This window comes from Ilyonectria robusta (assembly GCF_021365365.1).
Source record: "Ilyonectria robusta strain PMI_751 chromosome Unknown BGZ61scaffold_33, whole genome shotgun sequence".
Lineage (NCBI taxonomy): Eukaryota > Fungi > Ascomycota > Sordariomycetes > Hypocreales > Nectriaceae > Ilyonectria > Ilyonectria robusta.
Genome location: NW_025764467.1, coordinates 232,108 through 252,345, shown reverse-complemented (window position 1 = coordinate 252,345; position 20,238 = coordinate 232,108). Strand labels below are relative to the sequence as shown.

General features: G+C 49.0%; 7 protein-coding genes across 7 annotated transcripts; 4 read left to right on the top strand and 3 right to left on the bottom strand.

Moving 5' to 3' along the window:
• Positions 1-179: 179 nt before the first annotated feature.
• On the top strand, positions 180-3,300 carry BGZ61DRAFT_510164 (SNF2 family N-terminal domain-containing protein; the record flags this gene model as incomplete). The annotated part of the gene is made up of 9 exons (XM_046252049.1): positions 180-757; positions 812-1,191; positions 1,242-1,275; positions 1,331-1,518; positions 1,574-2,239; positions 2,270-2,588; positions 2,639-2,824; positions 2,889-3,039; positions 3,105-3,300. 9 exons carry the CDS (start codon positions 180-182, stop codon positions 3,171-3,173), a joined length of 2,571 nt encoding a protein of 856 aa, XP_046096720.1. The 3' UTR covers positions 3,174-3,300.
• A 1,298-nt stretch (positions 3,301-4,598) lies between these two features.
• Positions 4,599-5,501, bottom strand: BGZ61DRAFT_367800 (uncharacterized protein; the record flags this gene model as incomplete). Its single annotated transcript, XM_046241826.1, has 2 exons — positions 4,599-5,038; positions 5,087-5,501. Coding segments are annotated over 2 exons (855 nt in total), but the record flags the coding sequence as incomplete, so codon positions are not given.
• Positions 5,502-8,280: 2,779 nt separating this feature from the next.
• On the bottom strand, positions 8,281-8,876 carry BGZ61DRAFT_402194 (uncharacterized protein; the record flags this gene model as incomplete). The annotated part of the gene is made up of 2 exons (XM_046243081.1): positions 8,479-8,876; positions 8,281-8,411 (listed from the first exon to the last, which is right to left on the bottom strand). Coding segments are annotated over exons 1-2 (360 nt in total), but the record flags the coding sequence as incomplete, so codon positions are not given.
• Positions 8,877-9,533: 657 nt separating this feature from the next.
• On the top strand, positions 9,534-12,115 carry BGZ61DRAFT_431957 (uncharacterized protein). The gene is made up of 12 exons (XM_046243869.1): positions 9,534-9,819; positions 9,878-10,201; positions 10,252-10,295; positions 10,353-10,563; positions 10,616-10,865; positions 10,926-11,031; positions 11,085-11,200; positions 11,254-11,410; positions 11,462-11,598; positions 11,664-11,767; positions 11,826-11,844; positions 11,894-12,115. Exons 1-12 carry the CDS (start codon positions 9,654-9,656, stop codon positions 12,000-12,002), a joined length of 1,743 nt encoding a protein of 580 aa, XP_046096717.1. The 5' UTR covers positions 9,534-9,653; the 3' UTR covers positions 12,003-12,115.
• Positions 12,116-14,431: 2,316 nt separating this feature from the next.
• Positions 14,432-16,081, top strand: BGZ61DRAFT_367786 (heterokaryon incompatibility protein-domain-containing protein; the record flags this gene model as incomplete). Its single annotated transcript, XM_046241823.1, has 2 exons — positions 14,432-15,127; positions 15,200-16,081. Coding segments are annotated over 2 exons (1,578 nt in total), but the record flags the coding sequence as incomplete, so codon positions are not given.
• A 506-nt stretch (positions 16,082-16,587) lies between these two features.
• On the bottom strand, positions 16,588-17,419 carry BGZ61DRAFT_142974 (uncharacterized protein). The gene is made up of 2 exons (XM_046237295.1): positions 17,410-17,419; positions 16,588-17,356 (listed from the first exon to the last, which is right to left on the bottom strand). The coding sequence occupies exon 2, from the start codon at positions 17,046-17,048 to the stop codon at positions 16,698-16,700; it is 351 nt and encodes a 116-aa protein (XP_046096715.1). The 5' UTR covers positions 17,049-17,356; positions 17,410-17,419; the 3' UTR covers positions 16,588-16,697.
• A 1,505-nt stretch (positions 17,420-18,924) lies between these two features.
• Positions 18,925-19,886, top strand: BGZ61DRAFT_462791 (uncharacterized protein). Its single transcript, XM_046247345.1, has one exon. It carries the CDS (start codon positions 18,939-18,941, stop codon positions 19,815-19,817), a length of 879 nt encoding a protein of 292 aa, XP_046096714.1. The 5' UTR covers positions 18,925-18,938; the 3' UTR covers positions 19,818-19,886.
• The last annotated feature ends 352 nt before the right edge of the window (positions 19,887-20,238 follow it).

Sequence of the window (20,238 nt, the reverse complement as noted above, 5' to 3'; positions counted from 1 at the left end):
TATACGTCCGATACATCCTGTCTTCCAGAATCTACTGTCACCTCCACCCCGGACGACATGGTTGTCTCCGACCAGCAAGTTTGCTATGGCATGGTATGGCATCAATGGCCCCTCTCGAGCAGTCGTTAACCCTGCTAAATCACTAGATTCATGGCCAAGACGTGAAACTTATTGGAGACATGACAAATCTGCTGACGCAACTCAACCCGTCCGAGGAATCCCCCAGAAGTGGCATTCAAACATTTTCACTCGAGCCACAATCAGATCACATCCTTCTTCTGCTTCCAAATAATACCCCATTTGGACACCTGAGAGACAAGCTGACAAAAGCACTCACTCCTCTTCTGCGTTGGGATTCTCTGCAGTTCGAAGCCGTTGTACTGTCCCAGGGTGTGCGTGGAAAAATCAGCAAGATTGATAAATCTGGCGAAGCTATTGTTCAGGTAGACATCAACATCTACGGCCCATCTGATCAAGCTACCAAAGTTGGAGACAAATTGACTGAGGATAAACTTTGGTTTCAACGGCCGGACTACTACAAAAACCAATATCCGTATGAAAACCCACATGTCATTCGATTCCCCGAGCTAGAAGGTTCAATGCAATTCGAAGAACTCAGCAACGAGATGAGAACTTCAGCAAGCCGCACCGAAGTCAACGTGTTGCAAATTGTCTCGGAGATCAACAATTCCACACACAGGGCCGACGGCCTGGAACGCGTCACAGGAGATCGCCGCCTACTCACGCTTCTACTCGAGTATGTGATGTGAGATTAATGTATGGTAACGATAGTTGTACTAACCATTTGAAGGCATCAAGAAAAGGCGTTGGCGTTCATGTTGGAACGAGAATCCGGCAACGTTCGAGAAGATTTCCGACTCTGGAAACCAGCCATTGTCGATGATAGGGAAATGTACCACTCATTTGGTCGACTTATTATGTACTTGACTAATACTCTCAGGTTTGTTCATCGAATTACAAAAACTCGATGCATCATTCGCCCCGACGAGAAGGGTGGTGGAGTCCTGGCTGATGAGATGGGTATGGGAAAAACCCTGTCCATCCTTGCACTCGTGATCAATACGATTGAGCATGGCCATCAGTGGGCAGAGAGTCGCACCAACGAGGTTCTCTCTCATTCTGAGATCCGCCATCACACTCACTGCACGCTCGTCGTCGTTCCTTCTGCATGTGAGCAACAAAGCACCCGGTAGCCCTGGCAGTATCACTAATAAATACAGTGCTGATCAACAGTTGGATTGCCGAGATTAAACTGTGAGTCTTGAGACACTTTGAGTAACTGGCTCAAGCTAATTGAGATTATTTGCAGTCATCTTGGCGATGCTGTAAAGGTTACCAAATACCACGGGGGAACCAGAGAACGAGACACCAAGAATCTCGCTAGCGCAGACATTGTGTTGACAACTTACAAGACCCTAGCTACGGATCATAGCAACAAGAATAGCCGCCAAAGTCCTCTCCATCGCATAGGTTGGTTTCGGGTTGTGTTGGATGAAGGCATGTCTTGTCCCAAAGGCAAATACCATTTTTCTGAAGCTAACAATAATTTTAGCTCACAATATTCGTCGTCCGTCGACTACTTTCCATCGTTCCTGCGCGGCCCTCGAAGCTAGATCGCGATGGTGTCTCACTGGAACACCTATTCAGAACAAACTTGAAGACATCGGCGCCCTATTTGTATTTCTCAAGGCCGAACCATTCCAGAGCATGGCCCGATTTCGTGCGTATCTCGTTCTCCCATTTGAGCAAAACGACCCCATCGCGAAAGATAGGCTTGTAATGCTGTACGACTCACTGGTTCTGAGGCGGTCAAAGGACATCCTTTCTCTGCCTGGTCAGTCAGAGCGTATTCGAAAGCTATACCTACGTGACGACGAGAGAGCTCGGTACAACAAAACGATGGAAATTCTTAATCGGTACATTCGGCAACAAGTTGGGGATCACATGATGAAGAGCAAATTTGGTCTGTTTCAGGCTCATCTTCAACTTCGTATCCTCTGCAATCACGGGACCCACCAGAAGTCATTCGCGTGGAAGAGGAAGAACCGCAATATGATTGATGAGAAAGAGGCATTCTTGACGGAGCTTGGTCTCAACGCAGAAAGAAAATGTTCCGGGTGCGACCAGCCGCGACCCATCATCGACACCATGAACACAGGTAGCGATTTTGTCGACAAGTGCTCTCATTTCATCTGTAGGGATTGCCTGGATACCCCGGGTACCCCGGATAGCACTCAGGTCATGGCAGAGCCGCTGCGGCGCTGCCCGATCTGCGCCCTTTCTCGGAAAGCACCAGATGATTCCATGTCCAGGTTTAGCAATGGCAGCTTCAATGAGAGCCATGAGGTGTTGATGCATGACGTGGATGCTTTCGGGCTTGACAATGGCGGTTCTAATGAGAGTCACGATGTGGACATGCAGGATGTCGATGATACCGATAGGCAAAAGGACGCGTATTTCAACGAAACAGGGTATTCGACCAAGATGACAGCATTGGTAAACGACGTGAAGGAGACTCTTGGCGAGTCTGTGAGACAGGAAGACGGCACTTTCAGGACACCAAAAAGGTATGGAAAGTGCAGATTCTTATTGGACATACTAACGATGATCTTTACAGTATCATCTTCTCTTGCTGGACTCGAACTTTGGATCTCGTTGAAGTATATCTCAAAAAAGAGAATATTGAGTTTCTCCGAGTAGATGGAGAACTACTCATGTCTAAGAGACAGCAAATTCTCGATCGATTTTCACGGAAAGGCGGTCCTCGCATCATGTTGATGACGACGGGTACGGGCGCATTTGGGTACGTCTCATCAAGAGTCCCTGGACAGCCGATTGAACTCTAAAGTGTGCTTATAACTGAACAGATTGAATCTTACTGCGGCAAATCGGATTTTCATTGTGGAACTGCAATGGAACCCGAGCGTAGAAAACCAGGCAATTGCCCGGGCTATCCGACTCCGACAGAAAGACAAGGTCATTGTCACGCGGTATATGATAGCTGGCACCGTCGAGCAGGTCAGTGTTGTGATAAGTGATGCAAATAACGAAAACAGGAGCCGAATGTCTAATTTTTTAACTAGGAAATGAAATCGCAGCAGATCAAGAAGGAACAAGCAGCAAAAGCGGGATTTGGGGAATCCAGAGAGTAAAATTGGTGGCGTGAAACAAGGGCCAGCGGTATTGATAGTTATCGGGCAGTCAGGGACATGACTGCACAAGGTAATGAATGGCAAAACAACTGGCTTAGCTTCCACCTATCCCGTATTTTCATATTTGGGGAAATAAAAGCCACTGTCCCATGAAGACAGAAGATTGCAATGCATCTCCAGGGCCGACGATGAATGAACTGTACACAATGTACCACAAACGAGCTAGTATCCCATCTCCTCTCAAATCGCTAACATTGCAATGCATGACGTGGCGCCCCCTTCGAGTAAAGAGGGAACTCTTGCCGGGTTGAGGCCGGCATTCCAACTTCCGTTAAACGGCTAAAATTGCAGTGCAGGGTGTATGGCGTGCAGTGAGTGTGGGTGTAGGTGGATTGGATCAAGGCGTCCTGATTCACATCCAATTTGGAAGGCAATCGTCGACATCCATGATTTATATCAGGGCACGAGTCTCGGTCCCCTTGGCAGCTAATCAGACGTATCAACATATATAAGCTCTCTTTTCGACGCATTCCAACTACCCATCCCAGCTATGGCCCACTGTATCTGTACATCTTGAATTGCGTTTGTCCATAGGTACGTAGCGTGTTATCAACTCCCCTCGAACTGTTAAAATTGCAGTGCAAGACACGGAGGTGGGTCGCTTGTTACCTTGTCGACACAATCCTTGCAATGCCCAACGCTTCGTGCTGATTGGTAGCGAGGCAGCCAGGATCAGTTCAGCTCCGAGCGACTCGTGCACACTAATACGTGCCAAGTCTTGATGATCGTTGTGCGAGCCACACATCCCAGCCGCCCACGGAGTGACTCGAGGCTGTTTGGTGTTAGCATCCCTGGTTTTGGTCGCTACATGTGGTTAGTTAGTCGTTTCTTCAGTCTGTTTTGCATCAAGTCTCCTCGTGTCCATGGCGAGTTATGTCGCCGCCCGCACCACCGCAGTTTTGACGTTTCTGATGAGCCGTCTGATGCCGCATTTCCCTCGATGAAGAATCAGACGTTTCGCATCTTTGCCTGCCTGCCCGACCCTTCGTATGCCTTTCCGCTATGTATCACGCACAAGTACAGATATGGCCCGCTCCTATTGGCACCCGGCAATAAGTACAAGGAGCAAAATGGGGCCGAACAGGATTGACATGAAAAAGGACGACATAGGATAAAAAATTTGCAGGCTAAAAAGAAAACGGCTTTTTGACGGAAAAAAGACGCCACACAAGTAGTTCAATAGATAGAGAGTAGTACAGAAGAGATTTTCTTTTAGATTTTGTTGATCTTTTACTATGGCGCTATCAATTTCGCATCGCGTTTATGTACCTTATTCTCAACACTTGGAGAGGTTAAATTAAATAAAGAATTCGAACTATATTGGAAACTTCCTTATCACAAACGCGTCTTCTTCAGCACTGTGCTTCAGGCACTCGTCACGATTACTTGAGCCTTCTCCAAAACCCGTGGCTTCTCGTCGCCAGACCGCGAGTTGAGGGCCAGAGCTCCAAACATAGTAAAAGCCACCTTCGTCCCACCATCTCTCGTGCCATCCAACTCCCCATAGCTATCCGCAATGTCACCCAGTCCTTCCAGCGATGTTCCGGGAAGGACGTAATCAACGAGGTAGTCTTCCTGAGACTTGCGCATGAGTAGTTGTAGATCGAATGCCTGATGGCACAGTTTTTCAAACTCATTTCGCAATTTTGTTGTTTCCTGCGGTGTGGCTTCCCGCCTTATAAGTCCTGAGAAATCTTTGTACATTCTCTCTGCAAGAGCCACACCGAACGGTTTCTCGGCCAGCCCTGCTGCTTCGATGCTTCTTAGCGTCGAGAGTCTCCAATGTGACACGACATCGTTCGGAACTTGAGCTTGTCAGTGATTGATACTGTGTGGATACGATAAGTGCTTACCTTTTCGCTCGTTCAGGATATGCTCAAACAGACGTAGCCCTGCATCTAGATCCTTGGTAGCAGATTCTTCATGCCCTTGATCTGCCCCAGACTCGGAAATGCCGAAGCATTGGCATTTGAATACCTCATCAATCAACCTCTGAAATATAATTGCTCTGAGGAGGAATAGCCGACCTGACCGGTTGGATCTCTGCCACAAGTCGTCCGTGACTGTACTCATGCTGAGTAGGCCGTGATTCAAAACCTCTCCTTGTCCATCTGTCCGGAACAACTTGCTCGATGCAAGCCTCTGGGCATTTTGCCGGATCTTAACAAATCCATCAACTACCTGTCCACGACTAATCTCGTAATATGAGCCGTTTTGCAAAACGTGCTTTCGTAGGCTCTGCTCTTTGGCTCGCAAGCTCTGGATCTCGGCCAGTGTGTCCAACAACCAAGTTACTTGACTTGGTTGGTTGGGATTGGTTGATTACGTAACAACCAAGTAAAGTAAAGACGGTCTTCAACCAAGCAAAGCAAGACCCCTTCGCTTACTCGGGTTTACTTGAGGTTACTCGACTGCATTTCCGTTTTAGGCAAGGTCGTTGCGAAACCCCCCCTTTTTTTTTTGAGGTCGCGACAGGAGGCTGCAGCCCGATCAATTTGTCCCATGTCTTTTGCTGCACAGTCCAAATCCCAAGTTAATAATGCCTTCATATCCAATGTTTCAGCCTCGGGGAAGGTTCGGAAAGGCTACACCCCCTAGGACTCCCTCTGAGCCGATCGATTCTGCTCAGTCCAGTACCCCTAGCTCGGTCTCAACTCCAACCAGTGTGCCACTTCATGGCGCTTCTCCCGCAACCGTTTCCCACGAAAGAGAGGTGCCAAAAGCTTCTCAATGCCATTTCCCTGTCGAGTGGGACAAAATCCGTTACGATGGGAAGCCAGTGCCATCCATCCGATATCGTCAGCCTCATAAGCGCACCATCAACTCCAAATCCCAACCCTCAGCAATCTACAGACACGGCGCACAGCTTACAACGGACGGAGACAATAAGTACTGGCTCTGCAAATACTGCCACGTTAGTGGCCATCACAATACTGCGCTCTTTGCCAGTGAGAGCACGACCAGCATTATATACCATCTGAAACATCAGCACAGGCTGGAAGAATTTGGCTACAAGGCAGCAGAATGCAACCCCTTCAGCATAGCCAAGGGCGCAACAAATCTCACATCATACCTCGGAGGCCGGCGCTTGGTGTTCAACGACCTGCAATTTAAAGACGATTTTACCGACTGGGTGATTGATCTTGATCTCACCTTCCGTCAAGCAACCCATCAACGCACCTATGAGATTTTTACCAACTATCTGGAAGACAGCGACAAGATTCTGCCCAAGAGCCCGTCAGCTCTTAGTAGCTGGGTCAAAGAGAAATGGTTTGGTGATGCTGGGAGACGTGTTTGGCTGAGAGAAAAGCTCCATCTCACCACAAGCAAGATTCACGTCTCGACGGATGCGTGGACATCTGAAGAAGGGACAAACTATCTAGCTGTTGTTGCTCACTTCTTGGATGAAGGACATAAGCTACAGACAGCTCTTCTGGATCTTCCCCCTCTGAAAGGCCCTCACTCCGGCGAGAATATTGCCAAGGTGCTGTCAACAGTCATCGATTTCTACGATATCTCCCCAGTCATTGGCTTCTTTATGATGGACAACGCTAGCAATAATGACACATGCATTCAGGAGCTAGCAAAGCAGTACCCTGCAATCAATCGTCAGAGTCGCCTTCGGTGCGTCGGCCATATGCTGAATCTCATCGTCAAAGCTCTCCTCTTTGGGCAGGGCGTTAGCAAGCTGGAGCAACGGCTCCGTGGCGCATCTGATGACGAGCGGTTTGAGATATGGAAGAAGCAAAGCTTTATCGGCAAGCTCCACAACTTCTGTACGTGGATCAACAGAAGCGACCAGCGACGAGAGAGACTGAAACAGTACGTTCTGCAGGCGTACGACGAAGGCAGCATCGAGAGCCTCTACACTAGAGTCCTGGTCGATGGCGGGATCCGCTGGAACTCTGTATATTCCATGATTGAAAGAGCTCTGAAACTCCGCCACGCCATTGATCTATTCTTCCTCAACTACAACGATACCAACGGAGAATATGATATCTCACAGGATATCCTTACTCCACAAGATTGGACCGATCTGGGCCACTTCCTCAATATCTTAAAGCCCTTCAAAGACCTAACAAAGCGCATGGAAGGCCGGGCAAACAAAGCTGGCCTAGAAGGATCGCATGGCTCCCTCCACGAGACGATCGAGTCGCTTGATGTCCTTTTCAAGAAGCTCCAGGAGGCTGGGAAGTTTGCAGATGATCACCCTGACGTGGTGTCAACATACTATTCCCATGCTATTGATGCTGCTCGCATCAAGCTTGAAGAATATTTTGGCCTCACAGATGCCACGCCTGCATACCGATGTGCAGTTGCCCTGCATCCGGCAAACAAATTTACCTACTTCGAGCTTGAATGGAGTCACAACAAGCAATGGATCAGCGGGGCGAAGAGAGTGGTGCGGGAGGCTTATGCACAATACGAGGAAGCAGCTGCGGAAGTGGACCTAATAGAAGGAGCACGACAGCAGGAGGAAGAGGAGGAGGAGGAGGAGGAGGCTATTGCTGATAACGGGGCGAGGCTTGATCCACTCCAGCAAGCTCGTAAGCGTCGTCAGAGGCTTGCTGCCATTGCGGCGTCAGCCACACGAGGGAAGCGGACAAAACTGACATCTGAGCTGGATGAGTTTATGGCCAGGACTAATAAGGCTGATCTGGATGTTGAGGATCCTCTGGAATGGTGGGTTCGCCATACATCTGACTACCCCATCCTGTCCAAGATGGCGTTTGACTTGTTCAGTTGCCCAGCAATGAGCGCCGAGTGTGAACGCGTTTTCTCACAGACAAAGAAGGTTATCACAGATGAACGAAATCGGCTTAATTCGGACACTGTAGCAGCGATTGAATGCCAAAAGCACCTGCTTCGAAGCGGTATGTTAGCATAGATCTACCACCGGAGCCACATAAGGAATGGAAAATAGTCGAGTAACGTCAACCAACCAAGCAAAGCAAGCCTCTCTACCGAGTAAACCAAGTAAAGCAAGGGGGTCCCGTCAACCAAGTCAAGTAGAGGGTCCAAATTTTGCTTTACTTGGTTGATGGACACACTGATCTCGGCCTGGGACGCTTGCAGTTCACGTTCCAGTTCCTGTACATAGAGTTCTCTACGTTGAACTTTGGACTCAAGTCTTCGTACTTGGGAATCGATATTATGGCGATAGTTCTTCCGGTTGTCCTGAAAGATTGACCGTTTCAGACTCGTCACCGACTGCGCCGGCTGAATTGGTTGGATATGTACTTACTTCAATATTGGCCATATGGTGCCGGAGCACACTGGGAAAATTGGCAACTTGTTCAGCCAATTGCTGGCATTGGAGCTCGAGATCCCTTTGAAGATCCGGAACTTGTTGGATCTCTTCTACCTGAGCAGAATTTCCCCTGCTTTGTCGATTCCTTTTGTCATGGTCGGAGTCTGGTGTTGTCGTCATTGTTGGTTTCTTAGAGCGTAAACCTCCGGTCAGCGCTTTAAACATTGGAAGAGACTTGATGAAGAGGCATTGACAATTTTTCAAAGTACGAAAGCATCGCCCAGTTTATGCCCCGTCAATCGAGGGGCATTGCTATGTGCTATCAGAACTCAGCCTCGGTGTCATCTAAGCGCCTGGTCTAAGTATAGAACCTCCGATGCGCGAAAGCATCCAATAGAACAGCTTCGCTTGAACATAATGCACTCAAGATGCAGCTAGAGATGTTAGCCGACATCTAAACTATTTCAAGGGGAGCTTTAACCTTGTAAGGAATTGCGGCACCAACCTAGATGGGGGGAGATTTCCTTTGGGCAACCCGTCCGAAGGCAGGATCAGGCGTATCCTGCATAAAAGCCGGGTCTTCCGACTGGACTGCATTTAATCAACACACAATCTTGTACTCAATTGCGGCAGGCCTAATACCCTCGCCACCCTTGAGCGGCAAAATTAGGTGTTCTATTGGTTGTACCCTTGCAATGCGGTGGATTGGGCGCTAACTTGCATCACCTGTTACGTCTCACTAAAGGCTAATAAAAATAGGTACTCTGAGACACAGGCTTTCTCCCACTGACCCCTTCAACCTCTGACTGAGACCATCTCCTTGACAGCGGAAATGCTTGTGGGGCGGCTGTGGACAAATCGGATTTGAGCCGGTACATTGATCAGTTAGCGAATACCTTATCTTTAGCGAAGCTGACGACAGAAAGTCTGGTATCTTTTGAACGTGGGGAAGTCCTGAGCTGCCCCACAAGCATTTCTGCTGTCAAGGAGATGGCCCTTCGATGTTGGTCGATGGTTGTTGGCCGATAGAATGCCTTGGTCTAAAATTGCGTCTTAAATTGACAAAGCCCCTACTTACTGAACTCTCGCTTCAATCTCGCCCACAATCAACAGCTCGTCTCAAAAACCGTCCTACCTAATTGCCTCCGCCTCTCCTCTGACCTGTCGCCATGTCGGCTCATGAAATGAGCAAGCATTTGGAGGAAACAAAAGATTCTTCTGGATCCGAAGACAAACTCATTATTGCTTTGGATTTTGGGACGACGTATTCTGGCATAGCCTACTGTTTCGCGAATGACCGTGACTGCATTCCCATTTCGGTAGACAACTGGCCCGGTACGCATAGTCACATCATTCAGCCCGGTCTTATTGGCTAATTGCACACAACTCAAAGGAGCGGAGAGCCTAGACGCCCCCAAGATTCCTACTCAGATCAGGTATGACAAGAACGACCCCGAACAGTTCGATTGGGGAGCCACGGTGAGCAACCGAAGTGATGGTGTCGTTGGCGTCAAGCTTTTACTCGATCCCACACAAGAACGACCAAGCTACCTCCGGTCGGTAAACATCAAGAAGGAGCTCAAGAATCTACCAAAGTCTCCAGTTCAAATCACGGCCGACTTCATTGGTGCCATTTACAAGCACGGCTTGTCAGAGATTTCGAAAAGGTTCTCCAAAGACTATGTAGACCGATGTAATAAAGAACACGTTCTTTCTGGTATGTCCGTGGAGCTTGACAAACAGTATCAACGTTAATTATCTCCCTAGTTCCTGCGGTTTGGTCGGATGCTGCCAAAAATGCAACGTTACAGGTAAATCAATCTCAACGTCGGTGGTCAAAAATAACATCTCACATTCACCAACTATAGGCAGCTGAGCTTGCTGGTCTCAGCCCTATTCATCTGATCAAGGAACCAGAAGCGGCAGCCTTGTGGACTGCGAAGAAAATGGACCGAAGGCTTGAACGAAATGACTCATTCGTGGTTTGTGATGCTGGTGGTGGAACCGTCGACTTGATCTCTTACCAAGTCGAGGCTGCGCTTCCAAGACTTCAAGTCAAAGAACTCGTCCCCGGCACAGGTATGGAAATTAGGACCCTAGTGCTGTTACTGTATCGCTGAACTCATATCAGGTGGCATGGCCGGCTCTCTGGGCCTCAACAAACGATTTGCCGATGCGGTGAATGATCTCGTGGGGGATGAGCAGTGGCCTGAGCTGAAGAAGAGCAAAGCCTTTTTCCTGGCAAATAAGCAATTTGATCGAGAGATCAAGAAGAGTTTCCAAGGAGGAGCCGACGAGGAATACTTTGTCAATTTCCCAACTGCGAAATTGGAAGACGACACTGACAACGGCCTTGAATCAAGCACCTGGACAATGACTGGGTAAGACTCACCACACCAAACTTGTCGCAAAACCGCACTGACTGATATTGGGGCTATTAGACACCACCTGAGGACCATTTTTGATCCGCTTGTTACGGATATTCTTAGGCTCATCACTGACCAAGTTCAAAGAGTGAGATTGAAGCAAAACGCCCAAATCATCAAGGTTTGTTTTAATTCTGTTTCTCGCTAGATAGTATGCTACTCACATAATTATAGGGCATCTTTCTTGTTGGAGGGTTCGGAGGCAATCAGTATCTGGTCGAGCGAGTTCGACAGGAGCATCCCGACATTGAAGTGTTGCAGCCGCCTGATGCTTGGGCCGCTATTGCAAAGTAGGTCGGATCCAGATTCAGGATGACATAGCGCTAATCGCTTCTATTTGAAGAGGAGCGGCCCTTTCACGGGTGCCCCGTGAAGCCATCGTGACAAGCACGTCCTCCACACGGCATTACGGAGTCCGGGTACGGACACCTCACGACTCAATCCAAGACCTTGGGCAGCCCATCATCATTGACCGTACTGGAAGGGCTAGGTCTGTCACCGTAAGTTTCGTGTCTATGGAATCAACTTTGATCTAACCCCAAGGTGCTTAGATGACTTGGTATATCAACATTGGAGACGATCTGCTCCGCGATAAAAGAATCAAGTTTCATTACACAAGAGATTTCGATATAGATTGTGGCGCAAGTGATCTCATATTTGTTGACACCCTCTATGAATGTGCCGAGAAGTAAGAATTCCCTTAGTATACTCATAGTCAATGCATGTGTCTTCATGTTGCTAAACGTTGGTTAGAACGGCACCTCGACATCCAAACAAAGGCCGTCACTTCAATGCCAACTGCGTCTTAACTTCAGACTTATCCAGCGTCCCGCAATCGAAGTTCAAGTCAAGAATAGGTACCCGTCGAATCCAAAGCTTTGTAATCAAAGAGACTCGTGTTAACATAGCCGACAGATAAAGATGGAATTCCGTAGTAAGTACCCGCAGCACTTGACTTTTGTTGCGATACTGATCTTTCACAGCTCGGAACTTGGATACGACTTGGTTGTGACGTTGGAGTCTGCAGTCATGAAGTTTTCACTGGAAATTGGCGGTGAATCGTTGGGATCAGTAGACGCCAAATATAACTGACAGGGAATGATCGAAGCCAAGAAGATGAAACTCAGATATCAGATGTAGAAGCCACTGCCATATGGGGTAGCTTGTATAGGGAGCAAAGTAGGGAATATAAACTTGTATCAACATATTTCGTATATCTGTGACTGCATAAGAGCACGAATGGGGTCGGGTGCGACTTGGGCAAAATGATTGTCGAAGACACCTATGCGACGCTTCTCTATACAACCTTTTAGAAGAGGCTATTGAGTTTGATATTGGCTATTGACCGTTTCTGCCGCCAAACCATTTGCCGATGCATTCGACCTTCTCCAGATTGACACACGATCTCCTTTCCCGATCCCATAATAAGAATATTATTAGGATCTCAACTCCTCTCAACGTGCTAAAATCGCAGTGCATCGGGTTGGAAAAAAACCCACTTTGGGCATAAGTACATGAGTAGCATATCCCCTCGAACAGCTAGAATTGCAATGCTGTCGGACGTTTGGGTGGACACTGGACGCACACCCGCCATCCCGATTCACGCCTACCTAGTAGGAATCACAAGGACGACGACGTGACCTAATGAGTGGCACAGTATGATGATGACTAGCTATGTGCGGCAGCCGGTGTGTACAAGGGGCGTTCACCGTTGTCGCTAAGTGTCTAGTATCCCAGGCATAAAAGGGGACGCATCAGACCGTAAGTACAGTAGGTCCGACAGCCGGAAACCCCAACAACACCCAATTTGTAAGTCAATCGCCGACATCCGTCATCTATATCAGGACATGATTCTCAGGGCCCTTTACAGCTAGTCAGTTATCAACACACTCCAACTCTCAGCTACGGCCCACTTTATCTGTACATCTCGAATTGCGCTTGTGCATAAGTTAGGTAGGTACGTAGCGTGTCATCAACTCCCCTCGAAGTGTTAAATTTGCAGTGCAAAAAGAGGGTTGCGTGAGACGCACCGGTTGGCGTCGGTAGCGCGCGTTCTCAACTCCCCTCCAGCCGCCAAAATTGCAGCGCGGTGAGATCGCCTGCCTTTCTCAACTCCTCTCCAACCCCTAAAATTGCAGTGCAGCTTCTCTTCATATTCTCCTACAACAGAGGGTGGTGGAACCTGACACGAGATATGCCCTGGTATCTAATTCGTATTAGCGGACAAACAAACATATCAGTCTCAGACTACCAGAAGGCTCTGCGGTGCGTAAACAGAGATAGATATCCGGTTGGAAATCCCCAAATACAGGGGATGTTCTTTTATGTCCTGCACCAGACCAAGCAATCCTTAGGTACCTAGGTATTGAGTGACGGTGTGGAGCATCTCAACTTCCCTCGAACTGCTAAAATTGCAGTGCAAATTGATGACGCAGTACATAGCATGTTCTCAACTCCCCTCCAACTGCTAAAATTGCAGTGCTGCTGCACGCACCGTGACAGGGTCCCGATTTGGCGGTTGGAGGGAATTAATGGGGCACTGCACGTGCCCATATACAGTCGGTACTACACTTTCAATCTTTCCCCGGATCCTTTTCCGTTAGCTGAGTATCAAGAATATCAGTCTCACACTATCAGAATGCTCTGCAGTTGTGTACAGGGATAGATTTCCGGTTAGAAATACCCAAATACAGGGAACCCCCTTCTATGTCCTGCACCAGCCCGGCAATCCTTATTGAGTGATGGTGTGGAGCATTTCGCCTTCCGTCAAATCACCAAAATTGCCGTGCAAATTGCTGATGCATTCTCAACTCCCCTCCAACGGCTAAAATTGCAGTGAAATCCATGCAGGGGTAAGAGCACTACCGTAGAGCGCCGAACTTACTTTTCCGTTCGGCGACCATCAAGATCAGTCTCATGCTATCAGAATGCTCTGCAGCGAGTGCACAAATATAGATTTCCGGTTGGAAATACCCAAATACCCGGATACGCTTTTCTACGTCCTTCACCAGACCCGCCAATCCTTCGAAACGTCCCTAGCCACCAGGTGTCACCTGTGTCTGCTTGTGCGCGGCAATTTAAATGACGTCGAAAGCCAGAACGACGTATGTGAGGTTCTCAAGGCCCACATTGTTCTGTCGGTTTATTGGAAGAGGCGTGCAACACGTCATGCATTCTCGCTAGGCCAGAACATCTCCTCTGTCGCTGTCATCAGCCGGCGAGGAACTTCTGCTTTGGATCTCATTGAGCCTATTCCAGGTGCGAATTCCGCCACTCTACTCTGTGTTAATCATGTATTGAGATGTCATACCACAGATTCTTACTCTTTTGACGATGCCGGATCCTTGCCGCCTGAAATCAATCCCCAGGCACCTGTAGTGACTGTCCATACGAAAACAAGACAGAGCAAACGGCGCAGAGTCGACAAGCCTGTTTCCCAAGTGACACTTTCAGATTCCAGCAAAGCCCGTGATAATGATTCATTCACGGGCTCATCGGCAAACCTTGAGTTGGCCCACTTCTGGCTCCGTCAGTGCCTCGATCAACATTCACACTGCAAAATCAATCATCCCACAGGGACCAAAACCCCGCTACCCACTCGGCTGATCAATATCGACCAATTTGATAACCCATTTCTTGAAGACACCAACGCTCAAACTAAAGGCCCATACATCGTGTTGAGCTATGCGTGGGGTGACGGCAAACGGGTCCTCACAACAAGGTCCAACTACCAGGATCACAAGCAAGGCCTCCCTGTTCAAACATTGCCTCAAACGTTTGCAGACGCAATTAAAGTAGCGCGGGGACTCAACTACAGATATATATGGATCGACGCTTTTTGTATCATCCAAGACGACAAGCAGGATCTGGCCCGAGAGCTACCAAAGATGGGCGACATCTATCGCTACGCGGTGCTCACCATATACGGCGAGGGTGCCCAGAGCGCTCACACAGGGCTGTTCGTGAATCGAGACCCCTATATGTACCGTCCATGCAAAGTCTCGATATCTATTTCGACGGAGAGCGCCTCCCTCCAAAAGGAGGTGACCCTGGCCACCACCTGCAATGGACCCGACTATCTGAGCCCTCGAGGCTGGATTCTGCAAGAAAGAATACTCTCATCTCGCTGTTTGATGTTTGGGAAGCAAATGAGTTGGATCTGTTCAATGGGTGAAGCACAGGAAACCCGCCCAGTCCCACGGCCAATGCCGCCTCCGGTGCAGGGCAGCAACTCATGGATTTCTGAACGACTGCGGCTCTCTCTCTACACTGCGATCGCTGCCAACAAGTCCTCGAGAGATATCCGGTCTTTGTCTGAACAATTTGACATATGGTATGTCATGGTTGAGAGCTACAGCGACAAGGAGTTGTCGTTCATTTCCGACAACCTCAATGCTGTTTCCGGTTTAGCAGCATTATTTCACCAGGCCCACAACGTAACCTATGCTGTAGGCCTTTGGAAAGAAGACATTGCGTTTGGGCTTGCGTGGTATGTCCGACTGAATGATAAGCGTCCAGTGTCTGAAAAAGAAGATGGGCCTTCGTGGTCATGGGCCTCAGTTGGCAAAGTTCGGATCAAGTTTCGCTCATGCGCAAGGATCTCATCACCAGCCCCTCAAGTCTTGGTGGAGGTAATCGACATCACTTACGATACCATCAGCACGTTGAATCCATACGGCTCTGTTAGCAAAGGAGTTCTTCATCTTCGCGCTCCATTGAAGAAAGCTATTCTACGGTATAGTGACGCATTCATAGCAGAAAGATCGGAAATATCCTATGGGAGAGCGGGTCCTGGGCTTCATCCCATTGACGTGAGGGAGCAACCTCGCTACGCTGCCCTCCTCCTTCATCCCGATACGAGCAGCCCTGTCGCAGAGGTAGCACTGGACCGGCATCCAAGTGGTCTCGCTGTAGGTTTCGGCACTACATCCTCTTCTTCTATTGATGTTTGGTGTGTCTTATTACACGTTCAACGCGATCGGGATGGCCTCTACGGAACTGTGATTGTGCTCCGAGCGAGTAAGACAGACGCTAGTATGTTTCGGCGTCTGGGACTTGGATTTCTTGGAGATAGAGGCCTGAGTTGGTTTGGAGTACAGCATGAGAAGGGTACTCTAAATAGGGGCAGATCACTACAATCCCTAGTGAAGGAGGAAGTTCAGGTGATGTAGTATTTTGCTCAATTGGGGCTCCTATTTCACTACTCTTCAGATTCGAGCGAAGTACTTGATCAGTTCCTCCCAGGGAAGATCTTTATCCAAGCTTGAAAACACGGTCAAGAGTATGACTTGAGAGCTCAGAAGTAATCTAATCTAACTTTCGTCTGCTCTCTCAAGGTGGGCAAGTTGCGGGCACAAGGTCAAAAAGAAACAGTTTTATCCAGAATTCGAGCATTTTCTATCCAATGCTACCACAATGACCAAATATCAATCTTTTTGAGCCCACATGTAAAGAAGATAGATCAGCTAGCCGGCAAAGATGATTTCAGGTCACGGGCAAAGTTGGCAATTTGTTCGGCTGTGAGCAGGTATTCTGATTCAGACGTCTGGCCGATGGTGCTCGCGTAGATGGTGATGGGGTGAATAATGACAGTGACCTAATAGTGCTTTCGCAACCCCTCACACAACCTTGAGGTTTGGGCTCAATCTTTCCCAGATTGATAAAGCCTCAGAATTTCCTACGATTATTCCTAACACCCAAAACACCGTCTTTCACATCCCGCAGCACAAAACAAGCTATGCGCTGAACTAGAATGGCCACCAAGGCCTCGAGATAGCCACTCATGTCCTACGCCTCTCTCGAAATGTCCCAAACCAAAGCAAGGCCCGTCATGACAGCCGAGACAGCTTCCCATGTGGCTATGACTTGCCAAGCAGGGCCCTGTGCCCAGAAGATTCTTGCTGATATGAACCGAGCGAGCGTCATGGCAAAAAATGCTCGATTCTCTTGATACGCTGCGAGCATGTAGTAGATGCCGATGCCGATGATGGCGACCGAGAAGCCATTGAGGGCTGGAAGGGCCGAGTCGGGTAATTGCTTGGAGGCGAGCGCTTTGCGTTGCGACACGAGGTTACTGACACCGTGGTTGAAGGCGCTGGCGCCAAAGATATAGATCGTGAGAGCAGAGATGCTTGGCATTTTGTATTAATCTGCTCGTGTCTTTTTTCAAGGGGCGTGGGTATTTGACGGTACTCGCCTCTTGGCTAACCGAATAAATAATTCCCAAGATTGGGAAGTAAAGGCGAGAGATGCAGTGGAAAACCCGGAAAACCCGGAAAACCCTGACTGCTGTATACCCAAACAAACCTAAGATACAAGCGGTCTATGGTGGCAGAATGGCGTTCGGGATACACAAGCCCATCAGCGGCGCGTCGAACAACGCGTGCTGACTGGTCTACTTCGTCATTGGGCTGAAATCAGCGTTAGAGAAGCGGTCAATCATGCATCTAATTAGCTGTAATTTCTTTCGTGGCTGTGTGAGAGGCCTGTGATAGCTCACCGGATATGCATGTCTTATCTAATTGAGTAAGGCTTTGCCCTTGTTCCGTGACACTATAGGATAGTCATGGCGATCAATGGCCGATTGAGGTTTGTTGTAGTGTAGCAGAAGGTGATATTAATCGAATTCCCCTGAGGATCCGCCTTTGTTACGTTTAGCAGTCAACCGAAAAGCACTACCGCGGGGCCTTTCGTAGGCCGAATCCAGATGTGTCGTGATTCAATGCTATTGTGACGAGAAATCGAAGGTATTAGCTGATGCCATTCAGTCGCCCCGCCTCAACGGAGGACGAAAGACAGAAAATGACGCATATTAGCTAATTGTTGTCCGCCAATTGATCAGTCCCAACGCTCCGGAGACAAACTGTTCCTGGTGTTCAACTGTGGCTGAAAACTTCCTTTTGTTTTCCCCGCACCTCGGTCCATTTCCGTATGTACCAAATGCCGGGCATGCGATCGCCATGGATTAAAAATCGTCATGCTTCGATTCGAGAATCTGACCAGTCGGGACAATGGAGTTCCCAACGTCCAAGACGCACACTACACAGCAGGCCAAATTGCAGGTAGGTAAATAGTTGGAGATGCGAGTACATCGTCTGTTCCCCCTGAGGAACCATAAGAGAGCCGATAGAAAACCCCTGTGGAGACCTACCACATCTAGGCATCTCTATATCCGCCGATATCGGCTCCTCCTGCTGGACTACGGATATTCAATCCTGGCCTGATCAGTTACCCGCTTGTGGGAATGTGACAAAACGTGAAATTGGTGATCCCTGACTACACATTCCCTACATTGGTGCATGTGCTGTATTCCCCAGAGATAGGCTGTAGGGTGAACTAATTTTAGCGCATACTTTTGCATGCAGATCGGATAGATAAGTCGTTCATTGACTATTGGTTTTGCTTCTGAGATATGGCGCCGGATAGGTTAACCCTGTTCGTATTTTCCAAGTAGTGTCTTGGCGAGTTGGTTCTTGAGTTCTCTGGAGGTTGGATAAGGTATGAGCGGTTTGCTAGCAGTTCCCTAATGCGGAATTTGTTTGGCTTCGTCGTGTTCACATACCTTACGACATCATGACGCAACGTCATGTTCTGCGAGATCTCCACAGTCTTTATCAGGCCATTTCTTCGTATGTAATCCATTGACATCAGATCATGTAACCAGTACACTGGGATGTTCTTTGACTATCTATGTTCAATGTGACGCGCTCCGTACGAGATACCTTTCCACGTTACACTACACATGAAAATACCTACCGCGTCCCTTGAAATGGCTGCATCTGTCCGGATCTAGGAAAGCTAAAGCTCTTGTAAATGATCCCTCAATGACGATAGTTTCGTGCACTACCACGGATGTGCAAGCGAGGAATGTGAATGTCTTGGAAGTGGTGTGCCACGACGAACACGGAACGACAATGACCGTCTCCACATGGGCGGAAGCGGCGAGAACTCTATGTTCAAAGAGTATTTATTAAGGCTCATATTCCTCTAATTCTGCGCTATTGATGGTATTCCCCTAAAATCTCCAAAATGTCGTCCTTGCAAACTACGTCATCTACTGAACAGCTCCCCATCTCCGAAGTCTCAGCCGCGATCGCCGCGTGCTCGCAAGAGCTGAGAGCCGTCAACCAAAAGATCCACGACAATCCAGAGCTGTGCTACAAGGAATTCACCGCACACGATACCATCGCGGCGTTTCTTGAAACGCAGGGCTACACCGTCACTCGCGGCGCCTATGGCATTGACACTTCCTTCGAGGCCGAGATTGGCGTCGGTGGACGGCTGGTGATTTTCTGCGCAGAGTATGACGCGTTACCGGATATTGGCCATGCTTGCGGCCACAACCTAATCGCGACATCGTCTCTGGCTGGCTTTGTTGGTTTGGCCGAGACTGTCAAAGCCCTTGGCGTCAAGGGGCGAGTTCGCATCTTGGGTACACCAGCCGAGGAGGGCGGTGCAGGCAAGGTCAAACTCTTGGAAGCTGGGGCTTTCCGTGGCGATGTTGCTGCAGCCATCATGATGCATCCGACCGCAGACCATCACTTTCCTCCCGGCTTCAACGCTTTAGCCGGCGTCAAGTTCATCGCCAGCCTCAAGCTCCGGGTCGAGTTCCATGGACGGCCTGCACATGCGGGAGGAGAACCGTGGAAGGGCCTGAATGCCCTCGACGCTGCTGTGGCGGCGTATACGAGCATCTCAATGCTGAGGCAGCAATTGCAGCCCGACGAGCGCATTCACGGGGTTATTGAGGATGGTGGAAGAGTGCCTAACGTTATTCCAGAGTACTCGAGGGTGAACTACTATATACGCAGCCCGACTTTGCAACGGGGCGAGGCACTGCTCACCCGTGTAAAGGCTTGCTTTGAAGCTGCTGCCGCGGCCACAGGTTGCACATTGAACTATATCTAGTTGAGTATCCCGCCATTTTCCACGATCATCTACTCACCTGTGTCAGCACTCCGACATACAAGGATCTTCGGATCAACAACACCCTCAGTCGAGAATTTACCCAAGCCATGGCTCTCATGGGTGTAAAAGTGATTGAAAGAAACGAAGAGCCTGCTACTTTTTCGACCGACATGGGCAATGTATCGTACGCTTTGCCCGCGTTCCACGGAACCTTTGGAATCCCCGCACCAAAGGACGCGATGCCGCATCAGCGTGGATTTGCGACTGCAGCAGGCACGGATGCCGCTCATGACGTGGCTATCTCTTGTGCCAAGGGAATGGCCTTGCTGGGTTGGAGGGTATTGACGGATGATGGGGTTGCAGAGGGCGCGATGAGAGATTTCAACGATAAGGAGCCTTTGGATTGAGGCGAAGAGTGGCT

What these genes read in the sequence shown, in the direction of transcription:
- BGZ61DRAFT_142974 (XM_046237295.1), bottom strand. Translation starts at nt 17,048, where the DNA reads ATGCCAAGCATCTCTGCTCTCACGATCTATATCTTTGGCGCCAGCGCC.
- BGZ61DRAFT_431957 (XM_046243869.1), top strand. Translation starts at nt 9,654, where the DNA reads ATGTCGGCTCATGAAATGAGCAAGCATTTGGAGGAAACAAAAGATTCT. An exon ending in TAAAGAACACGTTCTTTCTG is followed by an intron (nt 10,202 to 10,251) that starts GTATGTCCGTGG and finishes TTATCTCCCTAG; the next exon opens with TTCCTGCGGTTTGGTCGGAT. An exon ending in CCAAAAATGCAACGTTACAG is followed by an intron (nt 10,296 to 10,352) that starts GTAAATCAATCT and finishes CACCAACTATAG; the next exon opens with GCAGCTGAGCTTGCTGGTCT.
- BGZ61DRAFT_462791 (XM_046247345.1), top strand. Translation starts at nt 18,939, where the DNA reads ATGTCGTCCTTGCAAACTACGTCATCTACTGAACAGCTCCCCATCTCC.